Source organism: Schistocerca nitens, chromosome 4 (assembly GCF_023898315.1).
Source record: "Schistocerca nitens isolate TAMUIC-IGC-003100 chromosome 4, iqSchNite1.1, whole genome shotgun sequence".
NCBI lineage: Eukaryota > Metazoa > Arthropoda > Insecta > Orthoptera > Acrididae > Schistocerca > Schistocerca nitens.
Genome location: NC_064617.1, coordinates 218,260,417 through 218,284,363, shown reverse-complemented (window position 1 = coordinate 218,284,363; position 23,947 = coordinate 218,260,417). Strand labels below are relative to the sequence as shown.

Below are 23,947 nucleotides of genomic sequence, written 5' to 3'. Positions count from 1 at the left end.
GTCAATTTCAGAAAAATACTGGCCTCCAGCAAATTTAGTGCACAATTCTTCAGGACGGGGCATAGGGTAAGTGTCGATGAGGCATTGAGCATTTACAGTGGCTTTGAAATCGCCACAGAGATGAATATCACCATTTGGCTTAGCAACGACAACGACAGGAGAGGACCACTCACTGGAAGTGACAGGAAGCAAGACCCCTGAAGTAGTGAGACGATCCAACTCCCATTTTACCCGATCACGAAGGGCCACAGGAATGGGCCGAGCCCGAAAAAACTTAGGCCGAGCAGTGGGTTTGAGCGTGATATGAGCTTCAAAATCGTTTGCACGGCCTAACCCAGGAGAAAAAAGGGACGAAAATGTCATCGACAAGGAATCCAGTTGAGCATAAGGAATAGCGTCAGAGACAATATTGACAGAGTCATCTATGGAGAACCCAAAAACGTGAAAGGCATCGAAACCAAAAAGATTTTCTGCATTGCTCTGGTCGACCACAAATATGGGAACAGTGCGAACGACGGATTTGTAAGATACCTCAGCATTAAACTGTCCCAAGAGAGAAATCTTCTGTTTATTGTACGTCCGTAATTGCCGAGTGACAGGTGATAGGAGTGGAGAACCCAACTGAAGATATGTCTGAGAATTAATTATAGTGGCAGCAGAACCGGTATCCACTTGCATGCGAACATCTTGACCAAGGATTTGGACAGTGAGGAATAACTTCCCTGAAAGGGAAGAAGTGCAATTGACAGACAACACAGAATCAGAATCAGCGTCATGTTCATGAACATCATGTATGTGGTTGGATTTGCAAACGGAAGACACATGACCTTTCTTTTTGCAATTGTGACACACAGCCCAACGTTGGGGACAATCCTCGCGTGAATGTTCCATAAAACACCGCGGACATGAAGGAAGTTGCCGGGGGTTTTGCTGCAGTTTCTTAGCGGGTTGTTTACGGCTAGGCCGAGGCTGCGAGTGGGAGCGCACTGCGACCACGTCTGCCGGCGGGGACGTGCCGCACGCGTCGTCAACAGCGCACAGAGGTTGTACTTCCCCGACATCACCCCACGCCTCTATTTGCGCCCCAGCGGCGTGAGAAATTTCAAAAGACTGCGCAATGGAGAGAACTTCATCTAGAGTCGGATTTGCCAACTGAAGGGCACGTTGCCGAACTTCTTTGTCGGGCGCCGACCGGATAATAGCATCCCGTACCATGGAATCGGCATAGGATTCTTTGTGAACATCAGTAACAAATTGACACTTTCGACTGAGGCCGTGAAGTTCAGCAGCCCAAGCGCGATAGGATTGATGTGGCTGTTTTTGACAACGATAAAAGGCAACACGAGAGGCTACCAAATGCGTTTGCTTTTGAAAATAGACAGACAGAAGTGAGCACATTTCAGCAAAGGACAAAGATGCAGGATCCTTCAAAGGAGCCAATTGCGACAACAACCGATACAGTTGAGGTGAAATCCAGGAAAGGAACAGAGACTTACATGGTTGTTCGTCCGTGACATGAAATGCCAAGAAGTGCTGTCGAAGACGTTTTTCGTAATCAGACCAGTCTTCCGCCATCTCGTTGTAAGGAGGAAAAGGAGGTACAGCCAACGATGAGGAACGCCCCGCATTTGACGCCGCAACAAAATCGCGAATCGCCACTGTTAGAAGCGTTTGCTGTTCAAGGAGATTTTGCAATAGTTGCTCGACAGTATCCATGGAACCCTGTGGGTCAACGGTGAAAAGGAAAAATCCACTACCTCGTCGCCAATTGTTATAACGTCAAGTTTAACAAATATAGTTTAAAACGACACAAAACATATAAGTCACAGAGTAAGTTGACAAGCAAGACATGTGTACACGCTAGCATTTGAATGAGCACAGAGTCCCAGTCTAGCGGCCGCTGCTCGGCTGGCCGCTTAGGTGACGCAGCTGCTGCATGGTTGGCAGACAGCGCCGCACGTAGAGGACGCGCGTAATTGTGCGGCGGCACTTTGAATGATCGGCAAGTCACAACACCAACAATGACCGAAGAGAATTGTTCAATACGACAGAAGTGCAACCCTTCCTGAGATTTCAATGCTGGGCCATCAACAAATGTCAGCTTGTGAACCATTCAACAAAACATATTTGATATGAGCTTTCAGAGTCAAAGGCCCGCTTATGTACCCTTGATGACTGCATGACACAAAGCTTTACGCCTTGCCTGGGCCTGTCAACACTGACATTGGACTGTTGATGACTGGATACATGTTGCCTGATGGGATGAGTCTCGTTTCAAATTGTATTGAGTGTATGTTGACAACCTCATGAACCCATAGACTCTGCATGCCACCAGGGGACTGTTGAAGCTGGTGGAGGCTCTGTAATGGTGTGGGCTGTGTGCAGTTGGAGTGATATGTGACCCCTGATATGTCTAGATACGACTCTGACGTATGACACGTACGTAAGCTTTCTGTCTAAGCATGTGCATCCATTCATGTCTGTTGTGCATTCTGATGGACTTGGGCAGTTCCAGCAGGACAATATGGCACCCTAGACATCCACAGTTGCTACAGAGTGACTCCAGGAACACTCTTCTGAGTTTAAACACTTCCGCTGGCCACCAAACTCCCCAGACATGAACATTATTGAGTGTATGTGGGATGCCTTGCAACATGGCGTTCAGAAGAAATCTCCATCCCCTCATACACTATCTTATGGACAGCCCTGCAGGATTCATGGTGTCAGTTCCCTCCAGCACTACTTCAGGCATTAGTAGAGTCCATGCCACGTTATATTGCAGCACTTCTGCATGCTCACTGGGGCCCTACACGATATTAGGTAGGTGTACCAGTTTCTTTGGCTCTTCAGTGTGTACTATCTTTTCAGTTAGGTCTGTTATTTATTTCTGCATATTAGTCACATTTTAATGAATATTTGATCAATTCATATAGCCATGGCCACATGAAAATTAATCATTGAATATAGGTCTGCTCTTTCTTGTAATAAAAAATTCCACATAGTGATCAACAAATGATATTTTTACTGTTAGCTGATTGGATGCAGATACTTTTCTCAGCAGGCATGTTTTGCAAATTAGTCGTTACTCTGTCTGAAAGGCTTTTTTCTGTGATTGTTTAATTGTATATGTAGCTTCTTTTTAATTGTGTCATTTGTAGTATTTATTTACCTGCTAGTACAGTTTATATTGACATTCTGTTTATATGAAGTTAGTAATGTAGTAGTATAGATATAGATTTTAAGATACGTACATAGCTGAGGTGCTTACTAGTTAATTTATTGTGTGCATTTGTTGTGTATTTTGATAGAAGACAATGATAGTGCCTACTCATAAAAAATATGATAACATGTTGCAAGATTGTTGAACATAATTATAACAGCAAAATCAAAGAAGTGATGATGATTGGTTTTACTGGTTTCTTCACATTGCAGTCATCAGTGCCCTTTCAGATGCTATGTATATTTGGAGTCACAAATGATGGCAGCCAAGTTTAGGCTCATTGTGTGCACTTGCACCATGCATTCTCTGATAGTGTTATGAGCACTCTGCTGTAAATTTCTTACCCAGTGCGAGTACAAAACATAAAAGAAGCGATTTATTCAGTGAATTTTTATTCCATTTGTTATGAGGTGTCATGCCTGATGGTGGTGGTAAGCAACATATTCTACACTGACAAGTGAGAGACATAATTTTCAGGACATGCACTTACCTCAAGCACAAAGCACATGTATGTGCATACTGCAGGTGTCACTTGCAACAGTGCAATCCCCATCCGTTTCTCAACCTGCGCAAACCCCATTGTTCATGGATCGGACTATAGTGACACCTTAATTACAAAATAGCCATAATCATGACTGAACATACGGTCATGGATCTTACATTGGATTTTTTTTTCATATATATAAACTGAATTATTATATTATTATGGACAATTCTGTACTTGAATGTGAATCAATGTAATATCACATCAAATGAATTTTGTAGGCAGTTGTGAGCAGGATGTTGACACGGGCTTCGGGCTGAGAGCTTGTTTATCAACATTAACTCTAATAATGTTGTTAGTTAAAAAGACTGTAACATGCACCTGCACAGTTGCAGATTGTTGCACATGAACTATCTTCTTTTATTGTGTAACATCAAACAGTAGTTTGAACTTCATTAAGACTGTACACTTTTGTTAGAACTGTGATGAATAATTTGGACACATAAGAATGTTGTTCCATATCATTGTAAGAATCACCTGGGTTGTTATTTTCAATCTGTATCATGTCTGCACTGCTTAGGATTTAGTCATGTGATGCCGAGAGACGCTTCATGTTGATGATCCACTCTAGGTCATTGTACTTCATGGATTTTGTACAGTCAGGCAGGTGATCTTAGTGCTGTAATCTTGAATGTTTTAACTCATTGTAAAAATGGAAGGTGAATATAATCAGCATATAAAATTATATTTCCTGAAAGAGTTGTCAGCTGGCTGAAATGTTTGGGTCATCTATTTACTGCACCAGGTCAATAATAATCACAGGACATATAATTTTGCTATATGTCACCACTCTATCCAAAATTATTTCTTGTATGCTCCTTGGTTGTTTGTAAGATCAAAATTGCAAAACCAGTTGCAACCGCTGCATGTTTTTATTTCTGTTTTCTGTCATTCCTTAGTTGCTCCAAAATTCATGGAGGTATGTTCTGTTTATGCAACTAATTGAAGGCAGTTTGTTTATTGTCATACACATTTTGCTTCTTTTATTTGTGAAGCATCTTCAGTGGTAATTTTCAGGGCTGTTAGCCCATGTTTGTGGCTCTGGAGATGTGTTCATTAGTCCCAATGCTCCATTTCGCCAATTTCTGGCATTCTTTCACCCAACTTTGTAGATAATTATGTATACAGCATTAAGAATTTAGCTTTGGGCATAAAGCCGCCTGTCTCAAGATGACTGCATATATTTGTGATTGTAATGTATTCGAATTTTGGCATAACATGTAAAGCACAGACATCCTTATGTACAGGAAAAGGTTTTGGTTAAAGAATATTTTTATTTGCAAATAGGTAGCATAATAGCAACAAGCTGTTTTTTTCTGTGTGAATATGTATAAACATTTTATTTATTTATTTATTTGAACTGATGATGCTTAGTTTAATTTTCTAATGGAAAGTTCTGACTGAGTGAAAATAATTTAGAAATAAAGGTAACAATTCACCAAATAGTAGAGGAACTGTGTCACCAACAGGCACATGAACAAAACTGAAAACTTGCTAGCTTTCTGACATATCCTCTTTCAAGCTAAATTACACATAGATGCATGCATGGGTGCGTGTGCCTACACACACACACACACACACACATACACACACACACACACACACTCCCTCTCCCTCTCTCTCTCTCTCTCTCTCCCCCCCTCTCTCTCTCTCTCCCTCCCTCCCTCTCTCTCTCTCTCTCCCCCTCCCTCCCTCTCTCTCTCTCTCTCTCTCTCTCTCTCTCTGTGTGTGTGTGTGTGTGTGTGTGTGTGTGTGTGTGTACAGCTATCTTGTGCCAGCTGAATACACATTGCTGGGGCAGGAGGAAGGGTTAGGTAAGGATGTTTGATGGCTTGGAGGAAGGCAGCAGGTGTATGGGACAGCAATGCAACATACAACTCTGGCAGTGGTGAGTTCATGCTGCATACGATGAGCATTATGATGATGATGATGATGATGATGATGATGATGATGTGGAGGAGTCGATTGCTGCTGCCTCTCCCTCCTGCATTCCCATCCTGCATTCCTGCTGCCTCCCTCCAAGCTGACATTTACCCTTCCCCGACCCTCCATCTCTGCTCCCCCAACTCCTTTCTACATCTACATTCTGCACACCACCTTACAGTTTGAGCAGAGGGTACTTCCTGTACCACTACCATTTCCCCCCTTTTCCTTTTCCAGGCAGGTATGGTTCACAGGAAGACTGATTGCTGGTAAGTCTCTGTGTGGGTTTGAATCTCTCTAATTTTATCTCCATTGTCTTTTTGCAAGACACGAATAGGAGGAAACAATATATTGGCTGACTCTTATAGGAACATATGCTCTGAGAACTTCCACAGTAGACCATATGTGGTGCAGAATGCCTCTTTTGCATTGTCTTCCACTGGGGTTGGCTGAGCTACTCCACGATGCATTTGTACTTACTAAGTGAACCTCTAATGAAGCATGCTGCTCTTCTTTAGATCATCTCTATTTCCTGTATCAATTCCACATGATATCAATCTCAGGCTGACATTGTTCAAGTATTGCTTGAACAAGTGCTTTGTAAGTACTACATTTCCTGGTATTTGCCTTACGCGTGATTAAATTTTTGTGATCATTCCACTTCAAATCACTCTGTATGCATACTCCTAGATTTATTATGAAAGAAACTGCTCCAAGTGATTGTTCTACAATTGTGTAATCACATGACAAAAGATCTCTTTGCCTGTGTACTCACCATGTGCTAGTTTTGTTTATGTTGAGGATCAGTTGCCACTCCCTGTGTCAAGGCTCGATTCTTTGCAGGTCTTCCTGCATTTCACTACAGTTTTCTAGCATTGTAACTTCTGTGTACACAATATCATCGTCCACAAAAAGTCATTTGGAGGTTCTGAAGTTATCTGTGAGATCATTTACATATATTGTGTAAAGTAATGGTTCTGTAATGCTCCCTTGGAGTACATCTGTATCCCTGAAGACTTCTCTCAGTTCAGAAAGACATCCTGTGTTCTGTTTGCTAGAAACTCTTCAGTCCAATCACAAGTTGGCTTATATTCTGTACGCTGCCTTTCAGAAGGCAAGGAACGTAACATGTACCTGGATGTGTGTATCTATTTGTGTGTGGGTCTCATGGATGAACAGAGCGAGTTGGATTTCACACAGTCATTGTTTTTGAAACACATGTTGGTTCCTACAGAATAGAATTTCAGTCTCCAGAAATGTCATAATACATGAGCATAAAATGTGATACAAAATTTTACAACTGACCAATGTCAGAGATATAGGCATATAATTTTCTACATTTGTTGGCGGTGCTTTTAGAAAATGGTTATGATCTGTGCTCTTTTCCAATCATTAGGAATGCTTCATTCCTCTAGAGACCTACGGTACATTGCTGCTAGAAGAGTGGAAAATTCTCTGTGTAGAATCTGATTGATATCCAATCAAGACCAGTGGCCTTTCCCCCTTTGAGCTATTTCAGTTATTTTTCTGTCTCTTGGTCAATTATTTTGGTATCTGTCATTTTGTCATTTGTGTGACAATTTAAAAGATGAACTACAGTGTGATTTTCCTCTGTGAAACAGTTTTGGAAAAATATGTTAAGTATTTGGCTTTTTATGTGTCATTCTCTACTTCAGTGGCATTATGCTCATTGAGTATCTGGACAGGTGGCTTCAATCCGTTTACAGATTTAACATAAGACCAGAATTTCCTAAGAGTTTCTGTCAAATTGGTAGATAGTGGTCTACTTTCATATTCTTCACTTATCATCTCTCTTATGGTAATTTTGGCTGCGTCAAGTTTGTGCTCGTTTGTGAGGCTTTGGCTGCGTGTAAATTTGCAATGACGCCTAAATTTGCAATGGAACCCTCTTAGCTATTGTAGCATATTTCTAACACATACTTGTCTAAAGTGTATTGTACAATGCTGTTCAACTTTGTCCATTGATAGTGAACCTTGTCGGTGGTGGAAATGAAATTTTCTTGATGACCTCAGGTAATCTGAAATCTGTCTCTTGTCACTCTCTCCAATCAGAAAGATCTTCTTACTTCTCTTTGTATTCGTATTTACAGCCATATTCAGTGATGCTGTTATGGCCTTATGATCATCAGTTCCCTGCCGTAATGAAGTTTAAAAGTTCAGGTCTGTTTGTCACCAGCAGCTGGTAAATTAAAATCACCACCTAAAGCTATAATATGACCAGGAAATGTATGTGAGATATTCTCCAAGTGACAGTGACAGTGCCACTACTACTGCTGCTGCGGCAGGAAGCCTATAAAAGCTTTTTGTGAACCTGTTTGATCCACCTTTAACACTTACCTTCACCCAAATTATTTTCCATTGTCAATCTGCACTGATCTCATTAGATATTATCTTATTTTTATTGCTGTAAACACGCTTCCACCACTGGCGTTCAACTTATCTTTGCGCTATACATTCCAGTCGGAGTTTAAAATTTCATTGCTTTCAACATATGGTTTAGCCAGCTTTCTGTTGCTAGCACTAAGTGGGCATTATTATCGCTCATAAGCGAGACTAGTTCCAGAACCATTAATAGATGCTCCTGCAGTTAACTAACACCTTGTTCACACTTCCTTTTTGTGATCTGCGACAACAAATGCTATCTCAGCCACTGCCTGTAGGAGCTGAGGATGGCCTCTGAATCCAGATGGTAAGTGTCATTTGTGGCAGGCATCATTTGTGCAGGCATGAGCGGCAATGTGTAGTCAGCTGCACCTAGTATGCTCAGTCACTGCCAAAAGAGCCCCCTCCACTTCTCAGATGAGACCCCTTGGCAGACAGTGTGGATACTGGCTGTCTTTCCCGATTTGCACGCTATTTTTGTGAGGGGCTCAATCATTCGCCTTACACTGGAGCTCCCAATAACAAGGAACTCCATGCTGTGCGCTTGTCCAGACCTCTCGGGAAGATCAGCCACAGTCCCAACAGAAGAACATATCATGGGCAATACATCAACCCTATTTCTGAGGTGTAAGGGGACAGCTCTGCAGAAGATATCTCCTTTCACCTTCCACCCAGAGATTCGTGTCCTTGCCACTGTTCACCAATCACTGTCAAGCAAGTGTCAACTGGCAGATACGTGCAGATCAGAAGGCGCAGTGGCATCAGTGATCCCAGCAGCACTATAGAGTCCAGAGCTGCCAAAGCATTTGTCTCAGCTCCTCAATGCTGCTGTAGCCCAGACCAGCAGCCTAAATCTTTTTGACCGTGACCAACACAGCTCCCAATTGTTTAAGGAAAGAGGCACAGTCCCTGTCCATTCTTATTTAATTTTTATCTATGTCACAAGTAATGTAACACTAACATAAGGAGTCGCTGGGTGTAATCTTAAGTTCCATTGCTACACTATCTCTAATCTGTTCTACCCAAGAAAGTTGCCTCACACAAAGTTAATGCACTAAAAATTATTCAAAAAACTTAGAGTAAGTTACTTAACACTAGTGAACACAGTGAAATACTGGGGTGCAATTCACTTCTTTGCTGAAATATACTTGAAAAACAGTATCATACTAAATGACTGTGTATTAAACAAACTGCTACAGCTACAGGTGCATCCTCTCGGCTCCGTGACAGCAGCTACGATCCCAACACAATGTAGAGTGCTGTAATGTGTGCTACTGTTGAAAATTGTCTTAAGTAGATGTTAGTTAACCAGAAATTAACTGTGAAAGAATAATTTCTCATATTTGATGTTGCTATTTCTGTTAAATGAGGAATTTTTATTTTGCAATGTTGGATATACACATTTCCAATTGATGTGCCATGTGTTGTGATTTTTATCATATTTATGAGGAAGTGTATTGCTGAACTTTCTGACTGTTTCGTGCCCTTACAAGTATTGGGAAACTGTTATTTAATGTACATTAAATATTTTTGCTTTGTTTTCAATTTGGTGAGAGTCAGATTCCAGTAATTCTGTCAGTTCATTATGATAAATAACTGCTAATGGATAATCATATATTCCACTTTAAAGGTTGAATGTGAAATTTTTATGACCATGCCTATGTGGGTAATTCATTTGCTGCTGGAAGCACAAGTGATCTGTTCCTATTCTGTGTCACTTCTGGAGTCTTCTGGACATCAAAATCCTGAAAAAAAGTTGACATACTTAAGTTACTTGTGTGTAGTGTGTGTAATATCATTCTATATGCTGTCTTCATGCTTTAGTTCTTGAATGTGAATCTGTAATATTTTGATACTTTATGGCAAAAGATAATTTTGCTGAACAGAGACCATAGTTTAAAGAGAAGCTTGACATTCCTATTTATTTGTTTTATAGATTCTGTGAGACTATGTGATCAAACATACTGTAGTAGAATTGTTTATTACAGAATTTTAAAAAATGCGTATAAAAGAAATTGGGAACTACAAATCATTAATACATGGGTCAGAAGTCTCTAAACTTTAGTGGGGAACACCTGTACTGAATAAAATGGTTGCGATACAAAAAAGCCATTGAAAGTATGGAACTTACCTATAACTTCTTTCAGTTCTACAGGAAGCCTGTTGAAAATGGTGCAAATAAGATACAGCACTCCTCTGTATACAGTGGTTAATGAAATTTTTTCCAGGTGTGTTTATTTCTGTTGAATGTTCATTAAATGGATACTGCAGTTTCTTTTGCTATAGTCAGTATCATTGACCACAAGTTCTGTGACTCAGATATATTCTAAGACACTTGAATAGCGACTTCCAAGAAACATTTTCCTCTGTCTTCAACTGTAAGAATTTAAAAAGTTTGACTTGCCTTATTAATAGACTACCCCATAGTAATAAAATTTGCTTTCGAGAGAGGACTGTGCCAGAATCTACGATAAGCTGCAGTCTGTGTAATCTACAGGATGGTGCTTCTTATTGTTGTTTGCACTATAGGACAACATTCTGCTTCCTGTTTCTCAGATACAGAAGAAATTATTATTGAACTTTGCCTTAACTCCATAGAGCTACAACTTATTCAAATGCATGGTTCACACAAATGATCATTCTCTCTCTAAAACCAAAGAAGATACCTGTACACACTGTGTGTTGATAGCTCTATTTGTGTGCTGGGCGCACTTCTGTTCATATATGTTTATTCAGATTCTAATTGTTTCTGTAGTCATCTTTTTCTGCTGCATTATCAAAACATGAGTTATTTGTTTCTTACAAATGCTGTAAGAGGGATAATGAATTTCCATGATGTAAAATTTATTGTTTTCTTAGACAGCCATACTACATTTGTTGTTTATTTCTTCTAAACTCAAGATCAAACTTTGCTGGGTGTACCTGAAAGGTTCTTGTATAACAAGTTTATTTCTGACCTATCTTTGCACAACTTCAGCTTCTCTGATTTTGCTTTCACACAACTACAGTGATCATTCTGCATGATTTGTTATAAATAGATACTACCTGATTATGCATATGACAATTTCTTGGCACTCTTACAATGACAGGCATGTTTTTAACACAACTGAAGATATGTGACCTAGGCATGGACGAGCTTGTGGCTCAGGAAGCTCAAAGACTTAACTTTATTTGTTTATGTGGCATTACTGTCTCAAACATAACATTTTTCATGTAATGAAAAATACAGGTTGGAATGTAACAATATTATAAAAAGGATAGTTGCTACTCACCATATAGTGGAGATGCTGAGTTGCAGATAGTCTTTTTGTTGTGCCTATCTGTGACTCGGCATCTCCACTATATGGTGAGTAGCAACTACACTTTTCATAATAACATTTTATATGATTTTATTATATCTTTTTGGTTTCAACACTCGTTTGGTGAAGCAACCTGTTTTGTAATTGCTTTAGATGGCCAGTATACTTTGATAAAATACTATTTTTTGTTTTGTTAGAAACTTTTACAGTATGGGCATATGTATTGGTCACAAAGTCAGATATACTTCTTCATTTATGGAGAAAAATCAGGGCTGGAATGTGCAAATATGAGTAGATCACTGGTCACCAAATAATAGAAGATGCATTGAACAAGGGTCTGGAATGCAGGGAAGTTGTAATATTGCATAGCTTTCCACACAAGCCCTTCTTATAGGGTTAACAAATATCTTAAAAAATATTTTGTGATTAAAAAAACAATCTACAAATTTATGCTCTAAACATGTATACTGTGTCTTGGTAGATAGGGATGAAATGGTAATCTTTGAGATACCAGTCTACTGAATCAACACAGTTGCCAACTCATAAGAGACACTGCATATATTATATTAATAACTGTAGTGGTTTTGTTTACTATTTAACACAATTTTTAAGTTATTGACTGCCATTATTCTCCATTTTGTGCAGGTAGCTATGGCATATCAACAGTTTCTGACCGATGTGGTGCAGCTTCTCGGAGCAACCAGCACTGATGCACGAAGCTTTTCTAGTAACATGTACCACTTTGAGAAGAGGATAGCTGAGCTCCTGAATGTATCTGAAGTGCCTGCAAATCCAAATGAGGCATACAACCGTCTCACCATTGACAAGTTGCGGCAAACAGCACCTTCGGTAAATGAAGAAAAGTTTTATCAAGAAGGAATGTGCGGTACTCACCTCTTCATGCATTGTTTATCCTCAGTTGTACTTCCTAGTTCTATATTGTTCTCAAAAAAGCGTTTTGTTTCTTCTAAAACTGACAAGTGTTAGTGGACATTCCCAGGAGCTCAAGGAAGTAAAATATAAGAAAAATGTTGAACAAAGGCAATTTCATTCACAATGAATATGTATAAAGATAGAAGTCAGTGGTTCGGATTCCATCTTCCAGATAAACACTTCACAAGACAATGTTGGTATTTCTTATTGAGACCAGTTGCAATTTTCTCAATAGCTGAAAGTGAGCAGCAGGAAAAAGTATTGCATTAATATTGGTAAGACTGATACATCGTAACATAAGGGTGCAGGAGCCTGCAGATATTTATTCTAAGATTATGGAACCAAACTTCTATTTTGTGCTGTAGAAATGTAAATAAATTGCAAGTGGTTTGATTAAGGCCATAATGGAAGTAATTTCTGTTCCCTTCTTCAAAATATTGTTATGAAGAAGAGTTGAATGGAAGGAAGGTAACAGATGAAATCTGATACCAGCACATAGCCTACTATTCCCAGTTTACATAAAGAGGACCTCTGAGTTAATGTCTATTTGACAGACAGATCACCAACAGTGAATGTCTATGCCTTTGTTTGGAGACATTGCTGTGAGGCTCAAGAGATAGCCTTGGGCTTGAATAAATAATTTGACAGGTAGAAATTTCATGCAGTATCTGACCTCCCGTTGTCAGCCAAGCCCCAGCAATGAACTTGACTTCCACTACCAGGTTTCAAACTGGCTGCTAGCTGCACTAGCATATTTTAGCAACTTTGTGTATAGAAGAGGGAATATTGGAAAAAAGTATAATTGTCATAATGTATGTGCTTTATAACCAGTGTAATATTACATAAGCTGTACAGTTTATAATTAAAACAATTTTATGTAAGTACTTACAGAGTGGATAGCAGCTGACAGAGTGGATGGCAGCTGATGATAGATCACAACAAAACATCATGGTCTTCTTTTTCCCATTCTTGTTCTGCGCCTTTCACCATTTTGTGTTTCTGCTATGGGCCAACACTACTACTAACATTGCCCCAGTCCATATAACAAGGCCGACCACCCCCTCCCTCCGCCCTCTCCACCCCCAGTCACAAAATATGTCCAGGTTACATGGTATTGCCTTTCCTCTTTTACTGTGCCTCATAACCTCTTCACAAAGGTGTATTTTGCAATCCCACTCATTGTCCCTTACCTGTGGCACCAGCATGGAATGAAATGACATGACCTGCATCTCTTCAGAATACATTGTATGTTACTGATCCTTACACAACTCTCTATGTGATCACTCTTATTGGTCTTTCTGCACATCACACACTGTTTCATGGATGTTTATGAAGTATTGGTAGACAGTTGATAATTAGTCTGAAAAAGCTTGTACTCTCCTCCACAACATAAATTTATCCTTCAGAAACTGACATCACAGATATAAAGATTTATTTTCATTGTTTCCAAGAACAGAGTATTGGCCAGTGTTAAAAGCATCACTCCTATACAGTTTCTAATTCAGCAATACTATCTTCTTCTTCTGTAGTGGTCAATCCAAGGATTGGTTTGCAACAGCTACAATGGCAGCTTGTCTCCATTCTGTGCGTCTTTCAGCTTTTCTCTTCATTTCTTTATAGGTGTTACATCCCACATCTTTCATGATTTGATCCATGTACCTCAGCCGTGGTTTTCCTCTTGGTCTTTTTCCCTCAACATATCCCTCTATGATTGTGTTCAGGAGTCCTTTATGTCTTAATAGATGGCCTGTAAATTGCACTCTTCTTTTAACAATGAAACTCCAGAAGCTTCTCATCTCACCTGCCCTTTCCAGAACCACTTCTTTTGTGATCTTGTCGATACATTTTATTTTGAGCATGCGTCTATAGCACCACATTTCAAAAGAATTTAGCTTCTGGTCTTCCTCTGTCCCGAGAGTTCATGTTTCACACCCATAGCATGCCACACTCCACACATATAATTTCAAAAATCTTTTCCTGATTTCAAGGCTGATGCTCTTAGATGTTAAGATGTTTTTCTTCTTGTTAAAAACAGCCTTTGCTTGAGCAATTCTACTTCTCACTTCTGCCTTGCTCCTTCCATCCCTGGTAATATTGCTGCTCAGATAAGTAAATTTATCAACGTGTTCAAGCAGTTCATTGCCTACATGAACTTGGACTTTCACTTGATCTTTTTTGTCACATGCCATTACTTTTGTTTTTGCTTTATTAATTCTCATATTATATTCTTCCCCCATAACTTTATCCATTATATTCAATAGGACTTCAAGATCTTCTTCACTTTCAGCTAGGACAGCTATATCATCAGCATATATTATCTTATCTATTTGTTGGCCATGAATTACTACACCTGTCTGTGAATCATCCCTTCCTTTTTTCAGCGCCTCTTCAATGTATAGCTTAAAGATAACAGGGGATAGTGCACAACCTTGTTGGACACCTTTCCGTATCTGCACCTCTTCTTGTTTTGTCCGTCCACGGATAACTGCTGTCTCGTTTTTGTACAGGTTTCATATCATTTTTCTATCTTTATAGTCTATTCCTACTTTTTTGAGTACCTCAAACATCTTATCCCATTTAACATTATCAAAGGCTTTCTCTACATCTACGAAAGCTATGTATGTTGTCAGGTCCTTATCTAGTCATTTCTCTATTATTAGTTTTAGAGCAAATATTGCTTCTCTGGTTCCTCTATCTTTCCGGAATCCAAACGGGTCTTTGGAGAGTGTAGCTTCGACTTTTTGTTCTATGGGTTTTAGGATAACTGAGGTAACTATTTTAGAGGCGTGAGTAACTAGGCTGAGTGTCCTATAATTTTCACGTCTTGTAGCATTTGCCTTCTTTGGAATGGGGATCATAATGTTTTTCTCAAAGTCTGTAGGAATTTTACCTTGCTCGTACATGTTGAAAACAAGATTATACAACTCCTGATTCAGTTTTGCTCCTCCAGATTTCAGAAGTTCAGCTGGGATATTGTCTATACCAGGCGGTTTGTTGTTTTTCAATTTTTTCAGAGCTAGTTCAAACTCTTCCTTTAATATAGGTTCACCTATGTTGTGTGCATCTACTTCTGTTTCTTCTTCCACGATGTTTTCAGACAGTTCTGGTCCACTGTACAGTTTTCCTATACATTGTTTCCATCTTCTTGCACCTTCATCATCGTCATCCAACATATTGCTATTTTCATCCATCACAGCCCTACACTTGTTTCTTCTGTCTCCAAAGAAATGTCTCTCACATTTATAGGCCTTGTCAATATTTCCCTTTCTCATATTGTCCTCAACTGAAATACAGAGATCATCAAGGTATTTTTCTCTTGCTTGTTTTGCCTCTCTGTTGATTTTGTTTTTCAGACTCTTGTATTTCTCTTGGTCTTCCCTCTTCACAGAATTTTTTTAATTTCCTTCTTTTTTCCATCATATTTAGTAGGTCATTAGTGATCCATTCCTTCCTTTTCTCTGTCCTTTCTTTTCCTATTACTTCTTCTGCTGCTTCTAAAATACCAGTTTTTATTTTTTCCCAGCTGCTTTGGATGTCATTGCAGCCATTTGTATTTGTTTTCTTGTCTGTTTTAGTTCAGTCGTCATCATAACGAGTATGTGGTCACTTTCCACATCACAGCCTGGATATGATCTGCTGTCCTCAACTTGGTTTTTAAATCTTTGCTTCACTAATATGAAGTCAATTTGATATCTGTTAATGTCACCAGGCATTTTCCAAGTATATCTTCTTCTTGGATGATGATTAAAGAAGGTATTTGTAATGCAAAGTTTATTTCTTTGGCAGAATTCTACAAGTGTATCCCCTCTTTCATTTCTTAATCCTAATCCAAAATTCCCTGCCACACCCTCTTCTTTACCTTCCCCAACAACAGCATTCATATCTCCCATGATGACGAGGTTTTCAACTCCTTTTATTCTGCCAATTACTTCTTCAAGGTGGTCATACATCATGTTGATTTCATCATCCTCATGCCCCGTAGTTGGCATGTATACTTGGATTATGATTGTGTCTCTTGGCTTAGTTTCCAATCTGACAGAATTTATCCTCTCACTATGTTGAACAAATCCTTTTACTCATAACCCCATCTCTTTATTGAGGATAATTCCCACTCCTGCAATTCCGGAATTATCTTGTGCTGTTCCAGTGTGTATGATTCTGTAATCCCCTGACCAAAAGTCACCTGTGTTTGGCCATCTCATTTCTGAGACTCCCAGTACATCAATATCCATTCGTTTCGTTTCCATTTTCAAGTTTTCCAGTTTACCACATTTAAGAAGTGAGTTGACATTCCATGTTGCTATCTTTCTTACATTAATGCTTTTGGATTTCGGTATCTCTTTAGTTGTCCCCGCCAGGTCTTTAATGGAGTGGTTTCCCGTTGCCTTCTCCATTCTATGCCATTTGCCACCTTGTGGCTCCTCCGCCTTTAGGAGCAGTTTCCCACCCCAAGGGCAAGAGAGTGCCCTTCCTTCTAGCCGCTCATCCGCCCTCCTAGAAGGCCGTTGGCACTTGGTAGAAGGTAATCTCCTTATCCTGGGAGATATTTGACTCAGTAGAAGTATAGGTTGGAAATGAAAGACCCCTAGCCCTTGAAACCTAATAGCGTCAGGGTCGGAAAAGAACAAGAGTTGGCCGAGGGTGGACAAATATGAAAGATAAAAGTGAGGAGCCTGGCATAAGTAAGTGGAAGCAATGCCAGGACTCAGCTTGGGACCCTGTGGTCGCCAGCCACATACTCACTAGGTGTGAGTCCCTGGGGACTATATTTTGTCTAATTTGGCGAGTGCTAACTTGATACTACTGTCATGTCATAAAAGATTGCACTACGCTGTAAATGAGGGCCACATCAATAATTGATGCAGTAATAGCATTGTGGTGGGATATACAGGCTGAATCGTCAAAAACTTGCACCGCACATATTGAGGAAGTGGGAAGTACTATTGAAGTGTGGCTTTCCCAGAATGGGTTAGTAGTCAAGGGTGTATAGTCTTAGCCAATAAACAGATTGTAATAATGCTTTGAAAGTGTATTTTTTGCGTAAACACACATATTTTAAATGGAACAATGCCTATTGGCTGTAAGAAACTAAAAGTAAGGTAATAAACAATGTAGGAAATGGTAGACTGCTATTTACCATAAAGAGGACGCATCCAGCTGTAGACAGGCACAATTAAGACACTCACAAAAAGTTTTTGGCCACAGCAGAGATGACATTCTGACCCAAGATAGTGGAGTTGACGGTCGTGTGTGTGTGTGTGTGTGTGTGTGTGTGTGTGTGTGTGTGTGTGTGTTTTAATGATGTAGGCTGGGGCTGAAAGATTTATGTGAGTGTCTTAATTGTGCCTGTCTGCAACTTGACATGTAAGCAGCAGTATGTCTTTTCTTACATTGTTGATATAGGTACCTGGAGTTTCCATTGTTTGATAAAAGTTGGGTAAATTAAAATGTCAGTGGTGTTTGTTGCTGGATTCTAGTGCAAGTCGTTCACTAGATATCATATTTTGAAAAGTTCCCACACCAACCTTTGTTTGTGGCTTTCAGCATTTGTAGTTGCTAGGTACGATGTTGTTATGTTTGCTTACAGTGTGCATGTGTGTTCCTCGAGTACATTTCAACTTGCTGGTCATCTAGTGTCTGACTGTCCAAGCAGTAGGTTTGATTGTCCAAGCAGAGATTTACCAGTGCAGAAAAAGCTGACATGTTCATGGTGTATGGAGAGTGTAGGAAGAATGCAGCTTGTTCTTGTATGGTGTATGCAGCAAGATATCCCAATAGATGTCAACAATCTTTGCAGCTATTCGTCAACCTCTTCAACCGGTTATTGAAAATTATAGTGTAACAGGTGGGACGGAAGAGGAGGAAATTAATATTCTTGCTGCTGTTGGCAGTCGATCTACATGTTAGCTCTTACACAATCACATGAGGAAGTGGCATGAGTGAGGCAAAGTGTTCTACACCTTCTCCATTGACACAGGTTCCATCACTATCACATCTCTCTCCATCAAGAGCTGCATGGAAATGATAATGGGAATCGTGTTAACTTCTGTACATGGGTATTAAGAGAGGATACCTAAGATGTATCAAGTATCATGTTTAGTGATGAAGCCTGGTTTACCAAACATGGCCAGGTAAGCCACCAAAACATGCACTGTATGTTGACAATCACCATTGGTTTCATCAGGTGGAGTGTCAGCATCCATGGAGTTTCAGTGTGTGGTGTGGTATAGTGAACCATCAGTTCATAGGCCCATTTTTCATAGAGGGAACACTGGACACACACAAGTATCATAGCCTCCTAACAGACCACCTTCCATGGATGCTAGATGATGTTCCTTTGCAGACTAGGAGGAACCTCTGATACCAACATGATGGCTCTCCAGCCCATAGTGCATGAAATACTGCACATGTCTTCATTAATTGTTTCAAAATGTTAGATTGGATGCAGAGGACCTGTACCTTGGTTGGCCATTCCCCAGATTTGACGCATGTAGACCTTTTTCTCTGGGGAGAGCTGAAAGACACTGTCTACAAGGACATATCTATTACACCTGAAGATATGTAAAAACATATTTCTGCAGCTTGCTTGGACATGTCCACTGAAATGCTAGCTTGTGTACAGGAGCTGTTCCATACCAGACTGGAAGCATGTATTGCTGCTGCCAGTGGTCATTTTGAACACAACCTGTAATGTGATGTCTCGCTACTAGTTAGAATCCATATAACTAGTGTACACTCTTGTGTTGTTCTTTAGTGTGTGTTACCACAGGTATTGTACAAGTGTCAATGTATGAACTTTTCAAAATACATATCTCGTGAATGACTCGCAGTAGAATCGTGCTACAAACAACACTGACATTCTAATTTACTCTACTTTTAGTTTGTTAATGTCATTACAAATTGTTCCATTTAAAAAAGCAAATGTTTGTACAAAATTCACTTTCTAAGTATTATTACAACCTGTTTATTGGCTAACAATATGATCCCTTGACCACCAATCCATTGTATGAAAACCTCACATTAATAGCACTTTCCATTTCTGCAATATTTGTGGTGCAAGTTTTGGGTGATTCACACTGTATTCCCCACCAAAGAGCGGAAAATGTGCATAATTTGTTGTAGCCTGGGAAAAGATGTCTGATGTGGACGTACCATGTCAACTTGACTCATAAATTAATTGTATTGAAAGGAAAATTCTCTTAAGAAGACTATAAAATTACGAAGAGAGAGAGAAAGGCTGTCTATAACATACCTTCAGAAGGTGAAATTCCATTACTGTCTACACACATTAAAAGGGAAAACAATAGTCCTAGCTTTTGGAACTATTAGTTCATTCTCCACTCGAGGAAAGAGGGATAGGTTGGGGGAAGGTTAGAAAGCACTCGGAGCCCAGGATGGGAGGAACCACCCATTGTGAGGACATGGGGAAACAAAGATGAATGGGGAGGTGTCAGTGAAAGGAGGGGGGCAAAATATTTTGGCAAGCACCAATGATCTAAAGGATATCAGATTATGAAAGATATGAACAAAAGGGGCAGGTGGAGGACAATGAAATAAGCAAGTAATCTTGATAAACATAGGTCCATAAACCAGTTGTTTCCCTGATGTGACATATTACAGCTGAGTAAAGGAGCATCTAGTCCCTGTGCACTTGAGGACACAAGCACCCTGCAACAAGTGGTCACATGGTCACCATTCATATGGAGGCAGGTATCAGCATGCCTCTTCATTGATGCCTGTACATGTTCAAAAATTGCAAGCGTTTTCCGAATATATTGACAATAATCCATATTGTGTTCACAGAGTTCAACACTATCGAAAAGACTAGAATATGCCAAAACTGTTAAATATCCTCACACAAAAAATTCTGATGCATTCAAATTGGGGAACTTGGGAAGCCATGACATTGGCGAGTCATGACCGATAAGTGTGTTGTCGAAGATTCATGCTACATATTCCCCGACAGCCATGTGAAAATGTGCCAGTGCACCAGCATGCATATACTGTATATGCATCCTTTCAACATAAGGAACATCACCCAAGTTGTAGCATTAAATATTAACAGTGTTTTAGCATTCTCATGATTGCACTGATACAACAGGCATATATTGTATGATGGAATCCTTCAGATTCCAGACCTATGTTTATTAGGATTATTTTCTTGTTTGATTTTCCTCTACCGATAGTAGTTAAGCACCCTATATATGTAAAAGGACACTAAAGAGCAGCTGTTTTCTCTTCTTGCCTTACTAGAACATGGCATGCATGGAGTTTCACTAGAATGCAAATACTTTCGAACTCGGCACCCACATGGGCACATTACATTGAATGGTTCGTTTTTCGTGGGAGGAATAAAATGGATGTTTGAAAACTGCTGCAAAAAAGTGACAGTAGTGTTATATCATTTCAAAACTATAATGTGAGCCAGACATTTGAAGGCTGATCAAAAAATCTACAAGTGGTTGGTTCATGGTTATATCAACTAATAAAAGTCATGGTTATATCAACTAATAAAAGTTTCTCGAGCTTCCTGCCTTCTCAAGTGGTTGAGTATCCATGACCTTTTGGATGAGAGCTCCTCGGTCGTCACCAAGCTGAGAAGTACTCATTTGAAGGTTCTTGGATGTTTTACAACTTGACACAGCTGAAAGCTTGAGAAAATTTGAACTGTTAATTGATTTTGATTTATTCATACATTCCATTCATGTGAAAAACAATGCCAAAAGATGCAGAAAAAATCAGTAAATTAGATATTATGTTATCAAATCTTTAATCACATGTTGTTTGCAAAATCATGTGTTGTAAACAATGTAGATGCTTTTTGTAGTATGCTGACAGTGCTAACTCAGGCATACCATTACTGACAAGAAAAATTACAAATGAGCTAAACTAAAATTTGTGAGGGTATATGCTTCTCAATCCAAAGCAAAAAACGAATTTACGTGCTCAGTGCCTGAAGTAATACATTGCCTACCAACTTTTATGTTGACACTTAATGTCATAGAGGCACATACTAAAAATTTGACAGTGTATTCTCAATAGGACATTAAATATAACATTTTTAGGGCTACTACCTGCTCTTTCGAATACTACATGCAGTTAGTTCTGACATAGAAGGATGTATAAGAGATGACAGATAATTGATTTTGGGAACAACATTGTAAGTGATTGCCAGGTTCTTGAGGATATACACGCAAAGATAACAAAAAAAAAAAAAAAAAAAATATTTCTAGAGACCTGAATTTTTTAGTTCTATTTGCAGGAACAAAACCCCATAAAAATTGTAAAATTTATAGATTTTGTGAAGACAAGAATTATTCTGGTTATGTGAGAGTCTTCTGATGGACTTCTGCAATATTCTGCTGCTCTGATAGCTCAATTCTTCAGACACCAATACAGGAAATGGTTTATAACATGAAATAAACAAATAGTTCTTAATCATGTACCGATTAATTAAAAGATTTTGTTACCTCAGTATGATAAACAATGCAGACAACAGGAATCTGTGTTCAAACTGAAGGTTAGTGTTCAGAGAACAAAATTATGCAAATAAGCAGTATAGAGATTACTGGTAAGCACTGTGTCAGATTCAGTCCAGAGATGATATAAGGACTGGGTGGCAAACATAAGATTGCAATGCAAGATAAAGAGAAATGACCAAATTAAATGTTCATTTAAATACTGGAGAGGAGAGAGAAGAAACAAGGGAGGAGATGGGGTGTTAACGTTGGTCAGAAAAGTGATTAAGAAAGTGCTGTTTGAGGCTTTCTCAACATAACTGCTTGAATGGTTCCTAGATGTAGTGTCAGATGGTATTTACACGAGATAGCTGCTCATCATTTTAAGGTGCTACTAATGCATTACTGTTGTGGTTTGCCAATTTATGCACTGGCTCTCTAGAAAAGCACAAATACCAAGGAGCAGGCCTATAAAACATCATTGTCATCAAATCATAGAGAACATCAACATCTAGAATCCCCTGCCAGCAAAATGTGCTGCAGTCTTCATATGCATGGCACTGGAAAGTGCGGCCAGAAGCCACGGGGCCAGAGTGCTTGTGGATGAAAGATGTTGGTTTCAGGCTTATCTCTCCTGTCTTTGATTCCTCGTACCTGTTAATCTCTTTGTATCCTTTTGTCTGTGGCCAGTGATTCCTCAGTGCCACTAGTGATGATACCCGTGCCATGCTGATACCCGTAGTTGAGCCAGGCACAAACACCCTGCCTAACCACACTTTGCCCACACCACACGTGCGAAGACCACGGCCCATTTTTCCAGGAGGAGGCTCTGGATGTTGATGTCTTCCAGAATTTGTCTAAGATGACTTCATAGTCCTCCTCTTGATGCCAGCACTTTTGTAGTGAGCCAACACACAATTTGGTGAACCACAACAGCAATACATCTGTAGCACCTGAGGATGAGAAGCAGCAGTCTCATGGAAATATTGTTCAGTTCATGCTATACCATCTGACACTGAACCGTCCATGCAGTTAAGAAAGTTTTGAGTACATAAATAAATAAAACAGTTATTAATTGAATAAAGAAGGGAGTGAGGAAGTTAGTGGAATTGAGGGATATGTTGGAGAGCTCCAGAGTTCAGGGAAACTAGTATCAGGTGGAAGGATCTAAATAGTCCATACAGTGCAGTAGGGATTCAGGACCCTCGAGTTGTATTGCAGAGCATGCTCAGCAATTAGGTAGTTAATGTTCCCAACACAAATAGGTATTCTATGCCCATTCATGAGCTCAGACAGTTCGTTGGTGATCATTTCCATATGAAACAGTGTGTGTGGTTTCATACATTTCTATGCCTTTTATATTGCAGGATTTACTAGCAATAAGGTTCAGAGTAAGTGCTAGTGGATGGATACAAGGGGTAGGCTTTACAGTGGGAACAGCTGCACAGATGTGAACCTTAGGTGAGAGGTAGTGTCTGGTAATGTTGTCTGAATTGACAAGAATGTTAGAGTTTAGGAGGGTGATAGGAGGCTACATTGGAATTTTTTAGAAGTGAGAATTGTATTAATCAGAGTGCGTGAGGAGGATGCTGTCCAAGAGATTTGTTTGGGGATATGCTCCGTGTAGTAGTTATGGGAAAGGAAAGTCTAAGTGAGGTTGTTAGTGTAGGTGCTGAGGGGTCTGGTGGTGGAGCACATAAGTGTACCATACATGTCTAGGCTGTAGGGAAGGGACATTGGACGTGGAAGGAAGAACTACTGTCAAAGTGCAAGTGTTGTTGCGCATTGGTATGTTTTACATGAACTGTGGTTTGGAGGTGATCTTCAACAAGATGGAGAATATCATCAAGGAAGGTGTTTTGGAATTTGGGAAAGGACCAAGTGAATTTGAATTTGGAAAAGGAGTCAAGCTATTAAATGAAATGAAGGTGTTCTTCTTTGCTGTGAGTCCAGACCACAGATATATCATCTGTACTAAGCCAGGGGACCCTGCTTCCTCACTAGTCAGTGCATTGATGTACCCAACGTTGTGGAAATTACTCTCTAGGTTTACTCACTGCACATCTACAGTATCAAAAAAGAAAAGAAAGCCCCAGCTGTCCATGAAAAATTACATATTTAGGAATCTGTGCATACTGCATCTTTGTCAGTAATAATATTTCAGAAA

General features: G+C 39.6%; 1 protein-coding gene across 1 annotated transcript in view; it reads left to right on the top strand.

The window, feature by feature from the left end:
- The window catches only part of LOC126251929 (endothelin-converting enzyme homolog), a 630,006-nt gene that overhangs the window by 514,860 nt on the left and 91,199 nt on the right, over positions 1-23,947 (top strand). The window contains exon 6 of the mRNA XM_049952681.1: positions 12,035-12,238. Coding sequence (XP_049808638.1) covers positions 12,035-12,238 — 204 coding nt within the window. The remainder of the gene's footprint in view (positions 1-12,034; positions 12,239-23,947) is intronic.